Source organism: Rhodnius prolixus, unplaced genomic scaffold (genome assembly GCF_049639745.1).
Source record: "Rhodnius prolixus isolate KJV_2025 unplaced genomic scaffold, Rpr scaffold_5, whole genome shotgun sequence".
Classification (NCBI taxonomy): domain Eukaryota; kingdom Metazoa; phylum Arthropoda; class Insecta; order Hemiptera; family Reduviidae; genus Rhodnius; species Rhodnius prolixus.
Genome location: NW_027411624.1, coordinates 24,204,446 through 24,225,570, shown reverse-complemented (window position 1 = coordinate 24,225,570; position 21,125 = coordinate 24,204,446). Strand labels below are relative to the sequence as shown.

At 31.1% G+C, this 21,125-nt stretch overlaps 2 protein-coding genes and 2 long non-coding RNA genes across 12 annotated transcripts in view; 2 read left to right on the top strand and 2 right to left on the bottom strand.

The window, feature by feature from the left end:
* Positions 1-21,125, bottom strand: part of TpnC25D (Troponin C at 25D) — a 37,989-nt gene that overhangs the window by 5,716 nt on the left and 11,148 nt on the right. For 3 of the 9 annotated variants that reach the window (XM_074137611.1, XM_074137612.1, XM_074137614.1), the window contains 6 exons: positions 17,343-17,480; positions 16,657-16,842; positions 16,494-16,573; positions 11,239-11,347; positions 10,826-11,030; positions 3,936-3,960 (listed from right to left, as the gene is read on the bottom strand). In XM_074137611.1, the coding sequence (XP_073993712.1) occupies positions 3,936-3,942 (7 nt within the window). In that variant the 5' untranslated portion in view covers positions 3,943-3,960; positions 10,826-11,030; positions 11,239-11,347; ... (1 more) ...; positions 16,657-16,842; positions 17,343-17,480. Of the gene's footprint in view, positions 1-3,935; positions 3,961-4,359; positions 4,465-5,820; positions 7,721-10,825; positions 11,031-11,238; positions 11,348-16,493; positions 16,574-16,656; positions 16,843-17,342; positions 17,481-17,980; positions 18,137-21,125 lie in introns of those variants that run through there. The other 6 variants (XM_074137609.1, XM_074137613.1, XM_074137615.1 and 3 more) reach the window with 5 other exon arrangements.
* LOC141458981 (uncharacterized) lies at positions 1,095-7,829 on the top strand. The gene is made up of 3 exons (XR_012461325.1): positions 1,095-1,259; positions 4,374-4,463; positions 7,706-7,829. It is a non-coding gene; the product is annotated as an uncharacterized lncRNA (long non-coding RNA).
* On the bottom strand, positions 7,908-9,396 carry Thor (eukaryotic translation initiation factor 4E binding protein thor). The gene is made up of 3 exons (XM_074137620.1): positions 9,038-9,396; positions 8,812-8,964; positions 7,908-8,732 (listed from the first exon to the last, which is right to left on the bottom strand). The coding sequence occupies exons 1-3, from the start codon at positions 9,177-9,179 to the stop codon at positions 8,686-8,688; spliced, it is 342 nt and encodes a 113-aa protein (XP_073993721.1). The 5' UTR covers positions 9,180-9,396; the 3' UTR covers positions 7,908-8,685.
* On the top strand, positions 12,444-14,825 carry LOC141458978 (uncharacterized). Its single transcript, XR_012461322.1, has 3 exons — positions 12,444-13,622; positions 13,703-14,068; positions 14,159-14,825. It is a non-coding gene; the product is annotated as an uncharacterized lncRNA (long non-coding RNA).

Below are 21,125 nucleotides of genomic sequence, written 5' to 3'. Positions count from 1 at the left end.
ACTACAATAAAAAAGAAAAAAACAAACAATACAAAATGAGTGGGGAAAAAGAACTAAAAAGAAGAATAATTAATGAGTATTAATGAGTAACCATAAATCCTGAGATAAGAATGTAAAAGCCCGTAGAGGTCATTCAAAACTTTAATGTAAATATATTTATGAAAGAAATTTTCTAATTTTTGTTTGTATAATTACTTTTTTTGCTTTGTTTTATTTATGTATCTATTTATTGATTAATGCTTTGACAAATATGATGTTTTTGAAGTATATTAATTTTATTTGCTAAAACATTTTTATTCTATAAAATTAACGTGAAGTTGGTTCATAGAACTTTTTTTTATAAATATCAAGTATCTTGACGAGCTAATTCCTTGTTTTTTATTGCCAAATTTTATACTTATTTAATATACATCTAAATTAGTTAGCATATCAATTAAATGGAATAGAAATAATTAAGTTAAGACTTATAAGAAAATTTAATTAGATATGTAATGATGTGCTATTTTCAGTCCAAATTCTTTGTAAGCCAAATGCAATGGACATAAATTATTAACGCATCTTGTGTGAGAACCTTGTGTAAGTTTTAATCTTTTAGTTTAATATAGATGGAAACTTTATACATAGAAATATTTATATTTTTAGACCTGATATGTTTATAATACAGATTTTTATAAAAATCCCCAATATTTCAACTATAGATTTGTTGCTATTTCAGAATTGGGCAGTGAATCCTTGCCTCATTTTTCTTAAAACCCTTTGATTATGGTAGGAACCAATGGAAAATAATCTATTAAGCATCGACGATATAAAATTTAGTTTCTTGTGAAATATTTCCTCTGAAGTGTAATTCAAGTTTAATTTTAATAGTTTATTAAAATAGTTCTAATTTAGTTTTTTGCTTTTCGATAAATTTAGAAAGAAATGTTACCGATTGTTATCTTTTACAATAAATACTGCTGCTTTCTTGAATAAGTCTAACCATTTTCATTTCTCTATTTTTAGTACATATAGCAATTATGTCACTTTTAAACTAATTTTAAGTTAACCTTGAGCGAGCTGTAAAGTTACTTCAAATAATGTGCAGACCAATTAAATGAGTTGTACAGATGCTAATTTTGAAGTGAAAGTGCCAATTTAAGGTCCAGTAAGTGTCCAACATCATATTTTTTTTTATTTATTTTTTGCTGTGGAATATGTAGTAAATGATCATAAGACGGAATAATAAATCAAGGTGCCTTGTCAAAATTCCAGAGATGAAGGTAAATATCTGAAACTATTTTTAGCGTAGTAAGATAATTTTCTGCGCTCATTTACCTATGAGTAATTCGTTTAATTTAGAACGTGCATCCACTTTTTTTAATTTCTTAGAAATAGACCTGGGCGACTAAATTATCTGGCGTCTTAATAATCTAGTAAATTAACACAATTTGAAACATAGTAATCGTCAATCTGCCAATGGGAAGTGCAATACTATGAATGGTATTTACTATCCGCGATTGTTTACGGACGAAGGTCTGTTAATTTTATTGGAAATTTGATTAGATTCGGTAGGATTTAATTAATAAAGGAAATTTTAATCAGTGTGAAAAAAGAGAAAACACACGAAATAGACATTAAATTTTTACAAAATGAGTCTCCACAGGAAGTTTACCAACCACCTCTTCTAAAAGAACCTTAATCACATTTTCCGGAAAATTTTGTCGAATTATTTATATGTTTGAAATCACTATTCGAAAATGTCTAAATACTGAAAAATTTACTTAATAAAGTAGCACTTTCGATCAGTCAATTTTCGATAAATTTTGAAATCCAGTCTTAATTTCGTTATTATTAGTAATATACAGGATAGTACTTTAAAAGAAAGCCTAATGGATCTCTCCCAGAAGTGCTGTTATTAGATTTTTTTGAAAAAAGTTTTAGAATGAAATGTGTGCAACTAGAGCACGAAGTTAGACAAAACAAAACAGAAATCGTTGTAACCATTATCGAGAAAAAAAAAAGAAAAGAAAGAAAACTGACTTAGTAAAGGAGTACTTACTTACAATTGGCTAACGGTGGCCAAAAATGTTATTTTTGCGACTTTTGGTGACACCTAAACGAAATATCTAATTTGAATATCCAGCGATTTTTTGGTTTTGGATTTGCAGTGGGCAGATACACTCACAACATTTGCTTGTTATTAGGATTTAATTCTATGTGCATTAAAGCTATGGAATTAGCATCGCTAGAATTGAGGTTCATCATTAGGTAGCTTCATCTAATTTTGTATAAGTGTTGTCCTTATCATAGATTATATAAGAAATTGTCGATTTTATCAAGGTAGTTAACAATAATCCGGAAGAAGATGACCCTTAACTGATTATACGCTGTTTTCCGACAGTCAGGGCCGGATTTTCTTATAGGCTAACTAGGCTTCAGCCTAGGGCCTCAAGATCAAGAGGGGCCTACATTCAAATTGTTAGCAGAATTAAAATTACACTAGTCCAAAAACAGTACCTATAACAACATGTTTCATTTAACATATTGATATATTGTATATCACAGTAGTGATGTATTTTATGATCTCTCATGTAATTTACAAACTTAAAAATGGGCAGTGAAAGGGCCTCGTAAGTGGAATAGCCTAGTGCCTCTTTTAATCTAAATCCAGCCCTGCCGACAGTAGTCGCAAACCAGAAGAAGTTGAAAGAGCTCTTGTAGTTTTATTCGACTGGTTGAAGAAGGAAGCAGGAGAAGGCTCAAGTGATCGCGTAAACATTTTCACGGACCGCAGGATCTCTCTAGATCCCCTTGTTATCTTAAGAACCAGTCTCCTTTAATATTCAAAACTCACGATTTACTGAAAAAGTTATGCGGCGGTGGTTCCTATAGACAAAAGCTGATGTTGGTATAGCGGGTAATGAGAGAGAGCTGATTTCTTGGCTAACGGGGCTGCAGACAATGCAGTTTTGGAGGAAAGTTACTACAATCTTTTACTATCTTTGCTGTGTCAGCCATCCATTAAAAAACCTGTCAGGAACACAGTAAATTTTTAAAGTTATTAGTTTTACGTGGAGATGTGCAAAGCCCAGGATGGCAAGTAGAAAGAGAAAATTACTTTTAAACTGTAATTGTAAATTATATAAATGTGATAAATATATAGCAATGTGGTACATTTTTGTGGCACCTGCTAAAGCAAAGATGATAAAAAACACACCAAGACCCTCAGACCCATTTTTAAAGACCATTTTTTCGCATTTACAGGAGCTCAAAAGAGACATTTTCGGAGTGAACTTAAAATAGAAAATTAACACGATTGCAATACTTTCCTTACCAACCAGTAAGTGGTTTATACTAACTTGGTCTAGGAGTGAGTGTGGGCGTTTAGTCTTCCTATGTGTTTGTGAATTCATCATACCCAAAAAACCAGAAAAGTGGGAAAAATTCAAATTAGTTTAGATCATAAAGTGACTTTAACGGGTTTCTTTGTATTGTATGAAGATTAATTACATGTGGTCCCATTTCTTAAATCCAAAATACATATTATAATACACTATTTTAGATTGCAAGGGAGTTTGGGCACTTATACTTCTCCCTCAAGAATAGTTTTTCTTATTACTTAATCTACATTTCATTGAAAACAACCAACCTTCAGATAGACTTCCAATTTTTAAGAAAATATGTTAGAATCTTTGAGGATGCAGTGAAAGAAACTGTATGTGTTACAATAGGTTCTTTTAAATTTGAAATAGGGTAGAATTACGATATATTTAAAAACATCTAGCTTAATTTAAAAGGGAAATTAAGTGAATAAAAGTGAATTTTAAGATAAAACTAGCTTTTAAAGGTTGATTTAAGATAATGCTTTAAAATGGAGATGAATTTTATTAAGCATTAATTAATTAACTTAATGAAGCAAATAACTAAAGCCATCAAGATGATAGAAGTTTACTTACTCAGCATTTTCTGTTCGTCGTCATCCTGAAATGAGACAGAATTTAAATTGAATTACTCACTTTAAATAAATAATGTTAGTTTAATATTGAAAATAACAAATTTAAAAGGAACGAAAATAAAAGAAGGGTGATAGATTATGTGAACCCGCAGCATTGGGCTGCTGTGAATGCCTATCGGAAATGTTCGACGGCGTTACTAAGTGTTCTTTTTATTGTATTAAATAATGGTTCTTTCAGTTTGTGTAAATGTGTAAGTCATTTTTTTAACTGTTTTCTTCATGCAGCACTAAATTCATTCTTTTGTAACGAAAAGAACTTCCTGACTTAAATTTATGTGTTGTGACACTTTTTTTTATTTTGTTCATATATATATTTATTCTGTTTAAATTCTGTGGTCACAAATAAACTATCTATCCATTCTCACCATGACTCTTGCAGGAATTGCTCGCTAATACTAGCAAGAACAGTTGTGGCCACCATAGATGTGGTTTCAGGAGTACCCCCCACTTGAAGTGTGCTGCAACCAAGGTAGATTCTGCTATTTATATATTACTACCTACATTTATTTATCTCCAGAAATAGAATCTGTTTTATTTCTCTATTAATTTTTTTCTCCCTACTATTACAAATTTAGACACAACAAATTTAGAAAAAAAATAGAGAAGTAAAAACAAAACAAATCTTTTTATTTAATTTTTCATTTCATAGAGGCGGGGTGAGATTGTTGGTTATTAAAGTCACCATATAAACTATTTCCAGGTTGCAGAACGGTTAGAGGTGATGTCCCCAAACCTAAGATATGTTGTGGTACTGGGTTCAATTCCCGGACTAGATCTTGGATTTTATTTATTGGTTAATACGAAAAATTTATAGTAAAGTACGTCTGAGGCAAAAATTCGTCCTAGTTTAAGACACCTAATGAGGCAGTTGGACGTAAAACCCTTCTAGACCCCAAAAATCAACTATTTTTGCTTAGGAAGTATTGGTTTCAATATCCAAATAGTAGCCTTCTTTTATAGTATGTCTGATGTCACCTTGGCAATATCCGTTTTTCACTGTACGTCTGGAAAATCCTCTGAACCTACATTCATTCACAAATATAAAACTTAAGACTTTCATTAAGTTTAATTTCATTCATAATTCTAATTTGTAGTATATCATAAGGTGCATCTTTGGAGTTAGGTACGTATGTACCAACCTCTTCGAATACACTTGGAAATTTTTTTTTTCCAATAGTGCTCAGTAAAAAATGTAATTGTAATAAATACTTTAAATATTAGTATGGAAATTCCATTTCAAAGACCAGCATTTGCAGTATGTGTTATTAGCTTTCAAAACGTAATTCTGAAACCTAAAAAACTGCGAAAGTTTGGATAAGATTCTAAACTTAGAGGGAGCACCATATGCCAGATCAAAGGATATATCGTGGTCAAAGAGGCTATTCAATGACCGGCCCAAGTGTTGCACGTTTACTCACTTTAAGGTGGCCCTTCAACAGACATTCTATAGTCTGAATGGCCTCCTGACCTTGTTAGAATAACTAAAGAAAGTGGCAACTAATGAACTTTTTAGCCTGCCTCTGGCCGAAGTTTTTTTACCCACCATTTCTTCGGCTATTTGTGTCATTCCAACGCTTTGTTGACTGCACTTCTGCAGCATTCTCTTCGCCTTGAATAGCTTAGGTCCTTTTTACCCAGGCATCCAAACAGTATATACTAATACTCATCAGAATATCCATCCAGGCAGTTTTTTTAAATTGACTTGAAGGACTTAGCCAGTGGAGCCTCCGAATGATTGTGTAAATTACTACTTTGGAAATTATTATCTTTCTCTTACAATCTCGCAGAGTCATGTGCTTAAATTAATTACTTAATGACTTACTAACCTAAATTACTTAAGCTGCAATAAGAGAAAGCCATGTATTCACACCAGATTTGTTTATTTCATTGTATACATGTTGAGCTTGATCCCAATAGCTATCCATCACAACATATCACAGATTAAATATTTGCTTTAAACCAAAGAACATGTAAGAACTTTGAAAGAATTATTGGAAAAATAAAAACAATAAAAAAATCTTATTCAAAGATATGTGCTTGTTACTCTACTAATAATAACTGACTACCAAGATATTTACATTTTCCTGGCATCTAGCGGTTGAATTGTGTACTGTTGTTGAAAAAAAATATCGTAAATTTTAATTGTAAAACTTTTAATGGTTTTTGTAAATGGTAAGCTTATTAGTTTACAACTTTAAATTTATTTCCTTTTGTAGCAGAAATTATTGTTTCTCTTACTAGTTCTACTAAATTGCATTGCAGACGTCTAGATTTTCAAATTAAAGTTTTTATTAAAGTGTTTTTAGGCCCTTTAATTACACAAAAACAAAAAAACAAAAATCTCTCCATTCTGACACTCGTACGTATTGATGCCAGAATCAATTAATTGAACAGCTAAAAATTTTGTACTTACAAGAAGTCCACAACAGAACTTTGTAAAGGTTTTTTTGAGTGGGGGACTTATAATTTATATAATATTTATTAACTCTAATACTCTGATGTCTTAGAATTCTTTGTACATTTTATTCATTTTGGGCGGAATGAGGATGATAAAATCCAACCCTCAAAGATTTATGATTGAAAATATGGCCAGTTCTTAGTATAAGAATTATTTTTAATTAAACTAGGTCCAAAGTTCATAACCGATAATTAGTGCCACCGTATGCTCAAGAGTTATTTACAAAATAAAAATTTGGATTTTATCATAGTAAAATCATTGTCTAGTTAACTGACCTGTAGCTGGACAATACTACAACTAATTATTCTGTCATTAACTTTTATATTTTGGATATCATTTAATGAGCAGTTTAAAAAATTCAAGTCAGAATATTTGAATTCTATTGATGAGATTGTAATTAGTAATGATAATTTGAGAAGAACAATTAAAGCATTATCCCTATGAGATACGAAGATCCGACAGGATCTAAGGATTATCGATTTGATTATTTTGGGCTTTGTAAAAGTTCACGAAACCTTTTTCTTTGCTCCAAGGCGCAAGAGATTTAATATTATTATATTTGTCACCTATGGTTTCGTAAGTTGCATTTTTGTGACGGTACATCTATCACTGTAACCCATCTCAGTAATTTATGCTGAACCATATCTAATTTTCCAACATCCGACGGTTTATAAGGGCACCATGTTACATTATTTACAAAATTCAAGATGTTTTCTTACAAGCGTGGTATAAAGCAGTACAAAATTAAAAGATATTTAAAAATTTTGGAAGTCCAGATAATAAACCGTAGAAGTTTATAGTTTACAGCCCAATGTAACTTAAACTAGCGATACATGGTTCATGATCAATTAGACTGAATGCCTTTTTAAATGTTAGGGAAAGAAAGATTTTGAGAAGGACGTACGTTCCAGTAACAGTGGGGAAGCCTAGGCCCATACTTCGTTTTTTTGTTTAGAGATCACAACCTAGCTGGTAGCAAAAAACTTAATAATTTAAGTAGACGGGGCATCTTTTAAAAATAAATATTTATTTATTAATCACCCTATAGGAGTCTGAAAGAGGGGACGAACTCATTTGATGTAGAATAAGGCTCGATGAAGGCGGTTGGTTCAGACAGAGAATGGAGGCGGTTTCGAAACGAAAGTCATTCCATGTAGCCATTAGAAATTATAAAAGATAACATTATAAGATAATTTCATCTAATAATTCTTATAGAAAATATTATTCTTTCCAAAAGTAATATTTCTTTTCAGGATTGCATCTTTAAGAGGACAGATTAAATGAAACAATACATGCAAATGATTGTGATGGATAATCGCTTTCCTTTTACTCAAATGAAAAATTATAAGCACCCAGAAAAAAAAAGAACTGACCGTCTACACATCAAGTTATAGATCTGGGGCCTCTGGTACAAAAAATTCGCAATCATTCCTGTTAAAAAAGAAGAAAACACAATACCCATTGATTTTATTTTTATTTGAGCCTTAGAAATAAATAATTATAATACATTAATCAGACAATGGCACTAGATAAATTATTTCAGTGAATAGACTAGTTCATCCACATTTTTTTTTTTTTTTTAAATCTTAAATCACAAGTAAAACAGGGCACATTTTGTTGATTTTTATACTCTTATTCTAGCTAGTCATACTCCGCAATCCTGAACACCACAGAACAGATAGTAAATTATTCAATAATACATTATTCACAACAGTACATCAACGTGTATATAATTTTCTATTCATACACCATCTTAATCCTTTCCAGCTTCATTCAAGTAGAAATATTTATTTATTTATTTTTAACTCTGCGACAGATCTTCTAATAAATCAATGAGTAAATTAAATTATTAATACGTTTTATTCATTGTTAAAATATGAATCTATTCCCGAGAACAAAAGAGTCCATTGTCTATTTCATTTTTTTAAAATAAAGTTTTGTCTTCTAAAAAATATAAAGAAAACAAACTTTGGCACAGCCTCTGGATTTATATAGAAGATTTTTAATCGCCCCTCTTTGTAGAAAATACAAAGCATTAACAAAAAATTTAAAGTAGCATTGTTTGGCCTTCAAAAGAAAAAAAATTGTTTTTGGTATCTTCCCACCAAAAAATTAAAATAAAATAATTATAATAAAAAATTAGAGAAAAACTAAAAAACAATATACATCCATGCGCAGCATGTCAATAAGTTTTAAACAGCAAAAGAATGAATAAAAAGTAACTTCATGGAAGTTAAATGTCGATTTGAAACTGTTCGTTGCAATCGTCGTTTTCATGAGCTACAAAAAATAAAAAACAAACGTTAAAGTTTGATAACAAAAATGGATTGTCAATTTTGTAAAAAAAAAAAGTACTTACTCTTTTTCAAAGGATTTCTTCTTAGACCATTCTCTCGATTTGATTTTATGTCATTACCTCGTTTACAACAGTCTGGAATGTTTGGAGGTGTTTGTGATAAAGGAGAATTCCTTAAAAACATCAGTGTTGATCTTTCGTAAACAATTCTAGTTCCTTTAAATAATAATAATAATAGTGAGCATTTATAAAAATAAAAGACAGAGCGAACAATTATTTAATTACCTACCTCCAGGAGTTGTAGAGTAAAGGGTTCCACCAGGTGTTGTCGAATAATCAATAGGAAGTTGAGAAGAATCGCTTATCAAGATCCTTTTTGAAGGAATACTTTGAGACATGGTGGCTTGACGAGCTACCGGACTTGCAGACATTTTTAACACACAATAATTTCTTCAAAACAATAACAAATTTACACTGATCCAAACTTCACGAACACCTACGTTCCCTACTAAGAGTTCGATTCGTTGCCTGTCTACCAACACTCCACCTTTTTCACTGATACCTTGTCCTCACAATACCAACATTATAAACAATGATCGTACGATGTAAATAAGCTCGCCTCAGAGACAGGCATACGTGACTAAATACTCCAGTGGTGGGGCGACGTCGAACCTTGATAATAGTTCCTGTAATACTTGAATGAAGCGCTAGCCTCGTATTCATTGTCTACAATCAAACCTCTGCCTTCACAGCACGCAGCCACATTATGGAAATTTTATTAACTGCGCACAACCTTCTTCCGTTCTTTTAATTAGCTATTTTTTTAAGACAATTAATTCAGTCACATTTTTTCTAGGTATTCAACGAAGTAAGTCATAAGAACGATTTTTTGGCATGTTCTTCCATCAAATCCGAAAAAAATTCTCTCATAGTGTAAATGGATTTTTTTTTTTTTTAAATTAACAAATTATTCAAATGATTAGACGTACTTCCTGATTTTTATGTTGAATTGAATCAAAACTAACGCCCTATATATTGCAGCAACTCCTCCAATTGGTTTTCATTTTTTTAGGACTACAAAAAGTAGGGCTGCCAAACTCGAAATGGAGTGTATTTCAAGAGTGAAAATGTCTCTTAAACCCTGTCACATGTGCAATGCAATCGATAATTAGCAATTTGAGATCTATGGTACTTAAGAGACCAGTGAAGATACAACAAAAACAACCTTTTGAAAACTCTGGATCTAGTGACTGGAGAAACCTTTTTTTAACCAATAAAAACTTAGTTACACTCGAAATAGCGACTGCTCATTTACTAATCCACTTCACCAAAACGTCTAACAATTGTAAACATTATCCTTACTGTACAAGAAGTTTTTTCAATGCGGTCTAGTTTTTCCAAAAACTCTATCTACAAAAAAAATTCCCGTTCTCTTTATTTGTATAAGATTTCTGTTGACTGTTGAAGAGGTGAGATATGTAGGCTTAATTTAGTCTTTCTAAAGATAGTCGAACCAACGCGATTTTTTATAATAATAGATTATTTCTTGGGGAATGTCACTTCCATTTACTTTACGGACATCAGTATTTTTGTATGCATTTATAAATTAATAAATATATACCCTACATACATAACTATTATGTCTCTATATGTACTATAAATAATGTAGATGTATATAACTGCAAAAACTTTGAAAAAAGACGATTATATACATTATAGTTATTTTCTTAATAATTCCTTTGTGAACAGACACTAAAATTACATCTTACTGCCTTTAACTGTTCTAGAGAGGAATTTTTTTGTGTGTGTAATTTTTAAAATTGTGTTTTTATTGGAAATTTATATGTTGGTCCTCTAGTTGAGAAAAATTACACTATTGTACATATAAACAAAGTCTGTATGTTTGAACAGTGTTTCATTCTACCAAAATGCGTTCCTTTTGAAATGTATTCCAGTTTAGTGATTTTCAAGAGAATGCTTTTAAGAACTACTACTTTCTTTCAATATTTATTTAAAAGTAAATAATGCAAATTATCTTCAAGCCAATAAGCATTAAAATCAAAATAATTGTATTTACCAAAGCAAGAGATTAGCTAGATACTTGGTGAACTAGTTTTCCTGCAGTGATACCGGCTTCCAATCCAGCTACCGGCCCACAGATTTTCTCTTCTTCCAGCTTACTATCCGGTGATGAGCAGCTTAGAGACTGCCCAGAAGCTGGAAAACTGTATTTTGATTTGTAATTAGCTCAGTTTCAATGTTTCCGTTTATTATGTGATGGTCTGAAATCAAACAAATTTGAGACGTTAACATTTTAAACTGGTATTTCTAAAATTAGGCGCACCTTTCGTACGGAATTTTGAAGTCATAAGTACTTTTGTCCTGGAATCTCATTTAGAAGAACCCAAGCTAGAACGAATTAGAAATAATTTATAATTATAATATTAATACATTATTACTTAAAAAAAATAATAATAAAAAGTCACTCACGGTTTCTTTTTGAGTGCATATGCCAGTGCACATATCACAAAGAAGTTAACAGATTCAGCCATCGTTGAATATTTAAGGCCACATTAGAAGCAATGACAGAATTTCAGCTCTAAAAAGAAAGTATAATTGATTTTATTTGTCGTTCTCGGACAGTGCACCAATGTAGTCAGTGACCGAAACAGAGTGAAAGGCTAATTCTCTGCACCAATCTGATGAATTATGCTTTGATGGTAGAAGAAGAACCGAAAATGGCAAGTAATTTAAAAACTAAATTTCCCCTCTGATGAAATCAAGAGATATTATCCAGTACTGAATACCCAACTTTTTTTTTAACGAAAATAGTTTTACTGGAATTACCACATTACAATAATGTTTGCCTGTTGTTCATGATTTTCTGATGCAAATCTGAATCAAATTACTGATGGTTGGGTTATTGCTCACATTGTTAAATGATGTGTGAATGAATCATAAATAAGAATGTTTTTACCACTGTCACTACAGTGGCGAGCATTTGGCAAGCGACGAACGATATCTCTATCTGGCAACGAACATTTCTCTTCCCATAAGCATTAAATCAACAAAAGAGACATGTTTAAAATGAACTCAATAAATCCTTAATAAACAAAAAAAAAGTCGCACACCTCTGCATAACACAATCTTGGACTGATATCAAATGATACCAAAATCTTTTCTTCTGATAATTCATGAGTGAAATCAAATCAAGAAAAAGTTTCTTTCAAACTAAGATTTACTTAACCAATGAACGTTCATTATGCTCACAGTTTATCCAATCATTTTGAAATTATGTATGTGAACATCTAAAACCTTGCTATGGTCATAAAATAGATGAAAGAAAAAAGATCTGGACTTGATTTTATTAATTTTATGGCAATAAGAGTACGCTTTCCAAAAGGCTCCACACTACCTAGTAGGGTAAGCAGTGTGTGACGCCGGAACGTTGCATGTGACGGCTCAACTCTAGCAGCAACAGAAAGAGATAAAGGAAAATGATTGGGAGCGCTAATAATCGCAGCAGACGCTGCGCCCAGAAAATATAAATAAATAAAATAAGCGTACGCTAATAGATTCTTTAATCATATAATATAAATTAACTATTACCATTCCATTCTGATCTCTAGTCAAGTACATCCATTATGTGATAATTGATAAATTACTAAATAGGCCGATGGACTATATTCAAGTTAAAATTAATAGATCTGTTTATCCACTAATAATGCAGTTACGGCTGTAAAACAAATTAAGGAAATGCTTTATACAAAAATACTTCAGCTCTGGTGAGATGGTTTGTGCCAAGATAGGTATAGAAGAAACGAAACAGTTGTCAGGTCAACGTAACAAAACTAAACTCTACAACAAGCCAACTTCTTAACTCTGATTTTATAGTAAACAAATTTTAACATTTTTATGTATAATATTAAGGAATTTATTCTTCTGATACATTTCTTAAAACTATACATAACACTATGTAAACCATTCATATTACTTTTTTGTGGCACCTATTTAAGGAAAAGCTGGGGTCGTTTATCAAAATTTTTGTTGTTTGTTGAGAAATCAAGTAATGCAAAACCAGGTTATCACGTTCCGAGAATGAAATTTATTTTACAAAGGATTTGCTTAATCTCTACGAAATGAACATTTTGAGAGTGTGAAATAGATATAATAAAGAAACTTTTTTATTCTGGAAATAAAATACCAGAATAAATATAAAGTAAAGTAATTGCCTATTTTTTCAGGCGGTCTCTACGTTCAACTACTTAACTGTAAATTTCTTTTATTAACCTTTAAATAAAATTCAAGGCCCAAGATCGGAAATCGAACCCAGTACCACACAATACATAGCTTTACAGGTCTCGCCTCTAACCGCTTGGCTACCGTGGCTAATAATAACTAAATTATTGAAACCTTTTTCCTCATTTCATGAAATATTTCGGGAGGGATCTACTTTTTTTAAAGGTTGTAGGATGCTTTCTTCATCAACCTTTTTTTCAACTCCTTAGTTCACCAATTGAAAGAAAATGAATTTTAAACCAGCGTATTGCAAAGATAAATTGAAACACAAACTTGTTACATATTTAAAATGAATAAATCATAATTGATGGGGATGAGAGATAGTCAGTTTAATGCGCAATATTATAGTTTGCTCTGTGCTATTAAATAAGGTAAAGCTATGTACTGCCCAACATATTTTGTATGAATACTATTCAAAATACGTAGTACTAATTACTACAAAAAGAAATGGTTGTAATAATTTATGTAACAATAGTTCGATAAATATTTACTTGGACAACTTGTAAAATTATCGTTTAGGAATTTTCCAACATTGTTATCAACAAAATGTATGTGAATATGACTGTTACAAAAAGGTATGTAAATTTTTACGGAAGTACAAAAACTTTATCGCAATATTTAACAAAAAAATACAAAAACAAAAAATTGTTTTAAGCATAAATTATTGGAGTTGCTAGCTGAAAAATGGATAGGTGTAAGAAAAATGGATGTATTAACATTTACGTATGATGAAGCCATTCACACGTCATCATTGCTTTTAATAATAACTTTGGCAGTGCATGGGTATTGGATCCTACAATCTCTTACGAAAGCAACAACGAAGATCTTCCAGTGAGTAGACCAAGAATAAGAATTACCACCTTTCTTTCTTTCTACTACAGTACTTTCCTTCTACAAGAAAGAAATTCAGAGAGCAGATTCACCAGCGATGCTTTTCAGGAATTTGCCATTAGTCCGAAGATCCGCCCCTTCAACTGAGACCACTTTTAGTGGATTTCGTAGGTACTGCAACTTCGGCATGGTAATCCTAAATATTTTTCATTATTTAGCTACATATTTATTTTTTATTATTATTATTTTTTAATTTTAAATTGATTTTTATGTTAACTAGGTTAGGTAAGCACCGCTACATAGATGCTGATAATGAGCTAGAGTTTGAAATTTTTTATCAAAATCTATAATCGGATTCCTAGGTGGAAAATAAACGAATTATCATACTTTTTCACTTTGAGGTATTTAAATGCAAACAAACGTAAATATGCGTGCTCTCAACATTCACATCAATTTTAAAAACCAAAATGTCTGGCCAATGCTACCGCTGTGGAAACTCAAAATACGAAAATCTGACTGCAAGATAACCTAACAAGAAGAGATAGGAAAAGAAGAAGACACATCTCTTTTCGAACCTTAGACTCCTCCTAACTAAACTATAAAAGATGTTTTTTTTACATTCCTTAATAATTTCAGTATAAAAAAAAGTCATCAATTATAGTTTTATGATGAATTTTAATTAACGACTTTTTGTGTGATTATGGTTTGTTTTTTTCTCCGAAGAATGCTGCGTAATATTTTTTGTATTACTATAGTAAAGTTATTTTTTATTGTTTGTTTTTTTGATCTAAAATGAATCTGACTTTATTGAGTATTTTTTTATTTATGAATTTATTGAGCCATTCCAACTTCTGTGATGATTGCACCTTTTCTCTGTGCACTACAGGCCACCAGTTATTTAATCTCAATGTCGTCATTTCGTAATTGCATAACATTTTTCTGGCGGACAAAGATACCCTAGATGTCTTATCGAGCAAACATCATTTGATCAAGCAATTTTCTTCGTCCCTGCGAGTTTTTCATTTCATATTCAATTCACATTTTACAGGAATTACACTAACAAGGCCAATTAGGTTTTAATAGAGTCATCAGATTTAGATCTGCTTTAAACAACCGAATTAGTTACAAAAATTTGAAATGAACCAATCGGCCATTTTTTATTAATCATTAAATTGAAAGTCAATATTAAAAAAGGGATGTTAGAGTGACGCTTGTTGCCCTAACTTGTCGGTGAAAAAAGTATACATAAAAAAGAAAAAAGTTATAAAAAAAAAAAAGTACAATACAAGTGTGCGTGATGTGTAATAAAATAAATGATGTATTAATCACCTTATATACAATATTTATTATATGGCGAGAATACTTCTAACCTTTCTCTAACGAAATAAATTTTCTCGAAATTTCATAAATTTTGAGTTCTCTTAATTTTTTCCCTTTTCCAGCGCATCGACTGCGATAGTCATTAGCGCAATGTCGACGATGGTCTCCGTAATCGGGGCGGCACTTAATATTTCGCGAACATACATCACGACTTGCGGCTGAAATTGAGTACCTAGTCCTGTTGCTACCCGATGTAAAAAAAGTCGCTATTCCCCAAAATACCCTAAAATCAAAGCTTTCTGAAGGAGGGGGTGAAATAGCCCCAGATACTTGCTGTTTTATTTTTCATTGATAGAATCTCAAATCTATAATAAAATATTTTTTAGTTTTAAAAATGTATACAGAATCTCCAGTCGAAAGCCACTGACAGAAAATATTTGACTTTTTTTTTATCTTTTCCGCTATCTTTTAATGTTTAATACCCACACATTTGTAAAAATCAGGTTTATGTTCCTCCAAACTACGGTTCTCCCTCAATATCGAAAATCTGCCCTCAACGCAATACTTCCCTCATTAGGGGTAAGAGATATAAATAATACCTGCACCTCAACATTATTATTCTTATTATTATTAGCAGTAGAATGTAAACTTTAAATAAACAATATGCAATCTTATATTATTATTTGGATAGGCTACTTCTTGGAAAATGTACAAGTCTGTTTGAAATTAATGTTGTTGCCAGGCCGTTGTGAACCGGGCACTCGAGGTAATGACGTCACAAGGATGATAGACTATGGACGACTTTTTGCATCAGTTTATAGACTGACCCTAACACGCATTATATAAATGTATATTATAAACACCTACACAATCTCCCTCTACATATATATACAATATATATAATATATAAATATTTGTTTTAGTGTTCACTATTACACACTTTAGATTGTATCGACCCAGTTCTCCATTATATAATACTTTTGAACCAAGTATATTTATTGCCACCGGTAAACAGTCTCGTTAGCTCTATGTATGTATCAGTATAGAGGAACCTCCAAATAATTTGGTGGAGGTCATTTCCGGCGCTAGCATATACACGTGTACAGTTTTTAAATATCAGACCTAAATTTCTAGTGAATGCCATTTTATTTTTAGGCGTATTTAGGTCGAATGATTTATCAATATTTGTTAAAATCATAACAACAATCTAATTGATATATCGTTCTTGACATTTCTAACTTATTTTTATTTCATAAAAAATAAAGTTGAGAAACACTTTAAACGCTTTTTCTTACTTAATGAAGCGATAGATAAGTTGGCTGTAGTTTTTGCCTTTCTTCCTTTCATTGGTGCTGGATCTGCTCTTGGCAACATCCTGTCAAAAAATGGAAAATATTACGCAAGATGAATGGAAAAATTTGAGATATTTTCTACATATTTTATAGATAAGTTGTATACTTTACGTATGAAAATATACGGAGACATAAGTGGGCTTTCCTCCACCCCCCGCGCACCGTATAATTAAGGTGGAGCACATGTCCGGACTACTGCGCATCAATTTTCTCCATCAACGCAACCTCACACTTCCAATCTGCAACTACAGTTTTTAATGCTTCTTACCCCTTTTTACCAGCCTTCATCTGTCTTACAAAAAAACAATGCATTGGTGCTTAGAAGGTTTTCCAAGGCAGCATCAATAGGATGCTTTAAAATCCTTTAGACTATTATGTTATAAACTGTGTGCAATATTCTTCAATGAAAGCTTCAAAAGACTTTCTGACCATTCTGACGGGTCTATAAAGTCTTAACATTTAAATGAACATAAAATTATTTGTGAATAACAAATAGCGGATTATTGGAGCATTAGTCATGGAGCTCTTATATAACGTGATAGACTTGAATAGTGTGCTTCTATCAGTTCCTAATCAAACTCGTAGCCTACGTGTACTAATCACAGACACACAATAGATCAATCTTGATAAATCATGTTTTCTTACTCATCGGAATTCAAAACGTGTAATTCCATTGAATCACTGAAAAATCTAAAATCAGCAATATCGTATTACTTTCTCTTAAAGATGGATCACATTTCTTTAATTTGGAATACTAAAATAAATATCATTAACCCAATTTGGGTTTAATACCTTGGCAGTTTGGAAGAGACAGCATAGAGATTAAGCGTATATTGGGATCCAATTCAGATGTACCATTTCTAGGAGCTCACTGTGCAGTAATGGATATGATTCTCCGTAACAGAACACCGTCCGGAGGCTAACAATGCACTGAAACAATATTGACGTACCTTAAATTAGAAATAAATAATAAATTAGTGATTTCTGAATGAATTTGGGAATGCTAATATTTAAAAAGTTCATATATTATTTTTCATGTAGATATATTCTTCCTTCTTGATTAATGTTGAAAGTAACTAAATCACTAACAAAGTTTAGATTCAGAAATTAATTTCACTTACACTTTAGACTTGCAAAAATAAAAATAAATAAATGAATGAGTCAGTCTTTTCAAAACGGGCATTTTGTTCTAGAAGTAAAATTTTACCTCTTTAATAGATAAATAAAACAAATATTTGATTTGAACCTTAATGAACCCATTATCCCTGCTCCTCAAAGCGTCATGCGATGTAGTTTTATTAATGTTTTATTTCATTATCATTAAAGTAAATAATTTCTTAAATTAATAATTAATTTAAAAATGTAAAAAAAAACTAGAAATTATTTCTGATTTTCAAATTAAATGGTTAAATAAATGGTAATCTATTTACCTAAAATTCTATGTAATTTCCACTTTACTCTTTCAATTCAATATAACAAGATACATTTAGAGGTGTGGGAAATAGCAAAATATACGATCAGATATGAAGCTACCCAACAGAAGAATACAAATGTCCCCATTTCTAAAAACAGCATGCTCGCAATTTCATTGTTCATCAATTATAAGCTCTTAATAATGGGATAACTTAAAACGTGCGTCACTCCAGTGAAAATGTGACGAAAGCAATTAGCTTACTGAAGATAATGATGTATTGAGGTCAATATTAAATTTGCGCGACATCTTCTAGTTAATGAGTTATCTAGCTTTTAATTAAAGATGGATAAGTTTGAAACTAAAACAAAATGTGGGCATGGCGCAGTAGAGCTTAAACTTAATTAGCATATAGACAACGCAATTATATATGATAAGAAAAATAAAATAGAACTTTTGTTTTTCTGATTGATTATAACTTATTTTTTCTTTCTTATTACAGGCAAAGTAACGGGAGGTTTTGTAATCGTGCAGAATTTCAATTTTGTTTTCACAGAAAAACAAGGAAAAACAATTTTTGGAAATTCTATTGTTGCCCATCTTCTAGATCTCATATTTTATTTTTCTAATATTTTCCCTTTCGTTCTCCAGGACTTCAAAAATAATTTTTTCTTTTATTAAATTAAAAAATCCTATTCTCCAAACGAATATTTTTTTAATACCTCCTTTTGTAGTACTTATAAACAAGACAAACAAACATTTGAAAAGACCTTCAGTTAAAACCTTTAGTTTAACTTGAAATTACATAATGAAAATAAGGAAGTAATAAATAAAATAAGAAAGAACGCTTAGAGAAATCGATTCGCAGCCACATTATTTTTATTTATTTATTTTATTAATTTAAGGCGCGTCAACATCTGAGTTCATTGGTGCCCGAAGCTTTGTTCAGAAACATAACGGAAAACATTGTCCATTACCGTTCACGGTACACCTAGGAAGAGTAAATCTAAAGGGCTGCAGCTAGATTCAAACCCAAGATTTCCAAGAGGGAATTCAGTGCGCTAACTCTACCCTACCGCCAAGTTATTAAATCTAAATTGGGTTAATGACGAGTACTATTTTTAGTTTTATTATTAAGTTGGATAACACTTGGTAAATACTTTAAAAAATGAATTCCCAGTTCTTCTATTTCATTAATTTTATTTATTTATTTAAAGAGACGTCCTAATTTCAAATTAGTTTTCTAACCGTCTATAATCATACCTAATGTACGTGTTACTTTGTTTTATAAATTGAGAATAATAATAATAATAATAATTCCAAAATAAGTAATTAGATAATTATGAAGAGAACAGTTAATTAAACCATCAGCTAATAGAATCAATGAACATGATTAACCAATAAAAATAAAGGTCACTTGATTGTTTGCTCTAAAGGTGTTTGTTTTCGAATTTTTACGAGAAGAGGTGTTCTTGAATGCGCAGTTATCCATGCACATAATAATATTTTTTTATCGGTGAGAGAATGAGAATTCCAGATGATTTTCTAACTGTTTATAAACATTTATATATTAACTGAAACGCAAAACTTGCGAATAGTTGCAACCTTTTTTTTTTTTAACAAACAATTTAACTGTATTTTAACTTTGTTTATTCCTAAGATAGAGCACGATTTTTCCCTCTTTTTTTCTTAGACACTTATGAGTTTAAACCATTTAGAAACAAAGGTGCACACATTCATCCATGAATTAAACTTCTAAATTTAACTTTTAAAGATCAATAGTTAATAATTAACGTGGATATGTATAAACTCTATAGCAAAAGTACTTGCTTTCTGTGTTACCAAAGATCAATCATCTTTCTTATATACTTTGATGTTATGAGTGTTATAAGTGTTGATTTCATTGGGAAACGTATAAAATATCCAAAACATAAACAATCGATTTTCTGGATGTCACCAGTTTTCTCAAACATCTGCAATATCTTGGAAAGGAATTTTTAGTATGTATCATTTTTTAGTTCCAATAAACAAAAAATGTTCCACTAAAACTCTTATTTGAAAGATTTACCAAGTTAGACAGATTATTAGAAGAGGTAAAAGGTACTTGCAATTTTGGCTTCATCTAAAATGTTACTTCTTCATGATTGCACCTCTTAAGGCTTTGAGCAAGCATTGATATGAGGGAGTGAAGGAACAAATATAATCTCTCTCTCTCTACTCAGGGAATAATACGTAGCATCGTTGAGTAACTGAGGATGCCTCAGTGGAAGCCAACGAAAGGCTAAAGAAGGATTCTAAACCTTGCTATGAGTTCTAAACCTACTATTGCTGGCAAGCAGAGAAATTATGAGCCTCAGAAAAATCAATACAAAAAGTTTTAAGCTAATAAGTTTATTTACGATATTTAAGCAAAAAGACAGGATGCATATTCTCTCCTTGGATAGATTACTACTAAGAGTTTTGATAGATGAAGGGTGACCAGCCTTTACACACGGCAGGATGATCGGTAAGTTCTGAGTATTAAGATTGCAATGAAGGAACTGAGGAAGCGATGGATCACTTCCGAGATCAGATCTCCACCATTCCAGTCTTTTCAACTTACTTGCTAATTTTGTTCGAGTTAGTTTACCCTTGGATTTGGATATTGCAGACAGACTGAAAGGGATTTGGGTATAGCAAAATCGCTTGTATAACAATACTGATTGAGGTAAAAAAAAAAAAAAACACCATAAATTTAGAACTAACAAGTAAAGGTCAACATTCATTATACCTTGAAACAATCTATTATATGTGTGTTTAAAGTTGAAATTGCGTAATAAACACAATGGTTATTATCAGTAGTTGTTACATAGTCATCAATAGAGTTAATACTCTTAAGACATGTTTACGAATAATGAGTTACAAGAAGAACGGCCTTGGCAATGATATAAACATTAGTATTAATAATAATAATAATAATCTGATCCACATGTGAATATTAAGTACACAGGATCCATAAGTAATGAGAGGGTATGCTTCTATCGGATATGACATATCGTACCATATGAGTGATAAAGATTAAAATAAAATTTATATACTATTGACACGGTATCTAACAACTCAGTTGTTGTTTGCATTATCCGCCCGATATCACCCTGACACACTTAATATTTACTGCCATGATT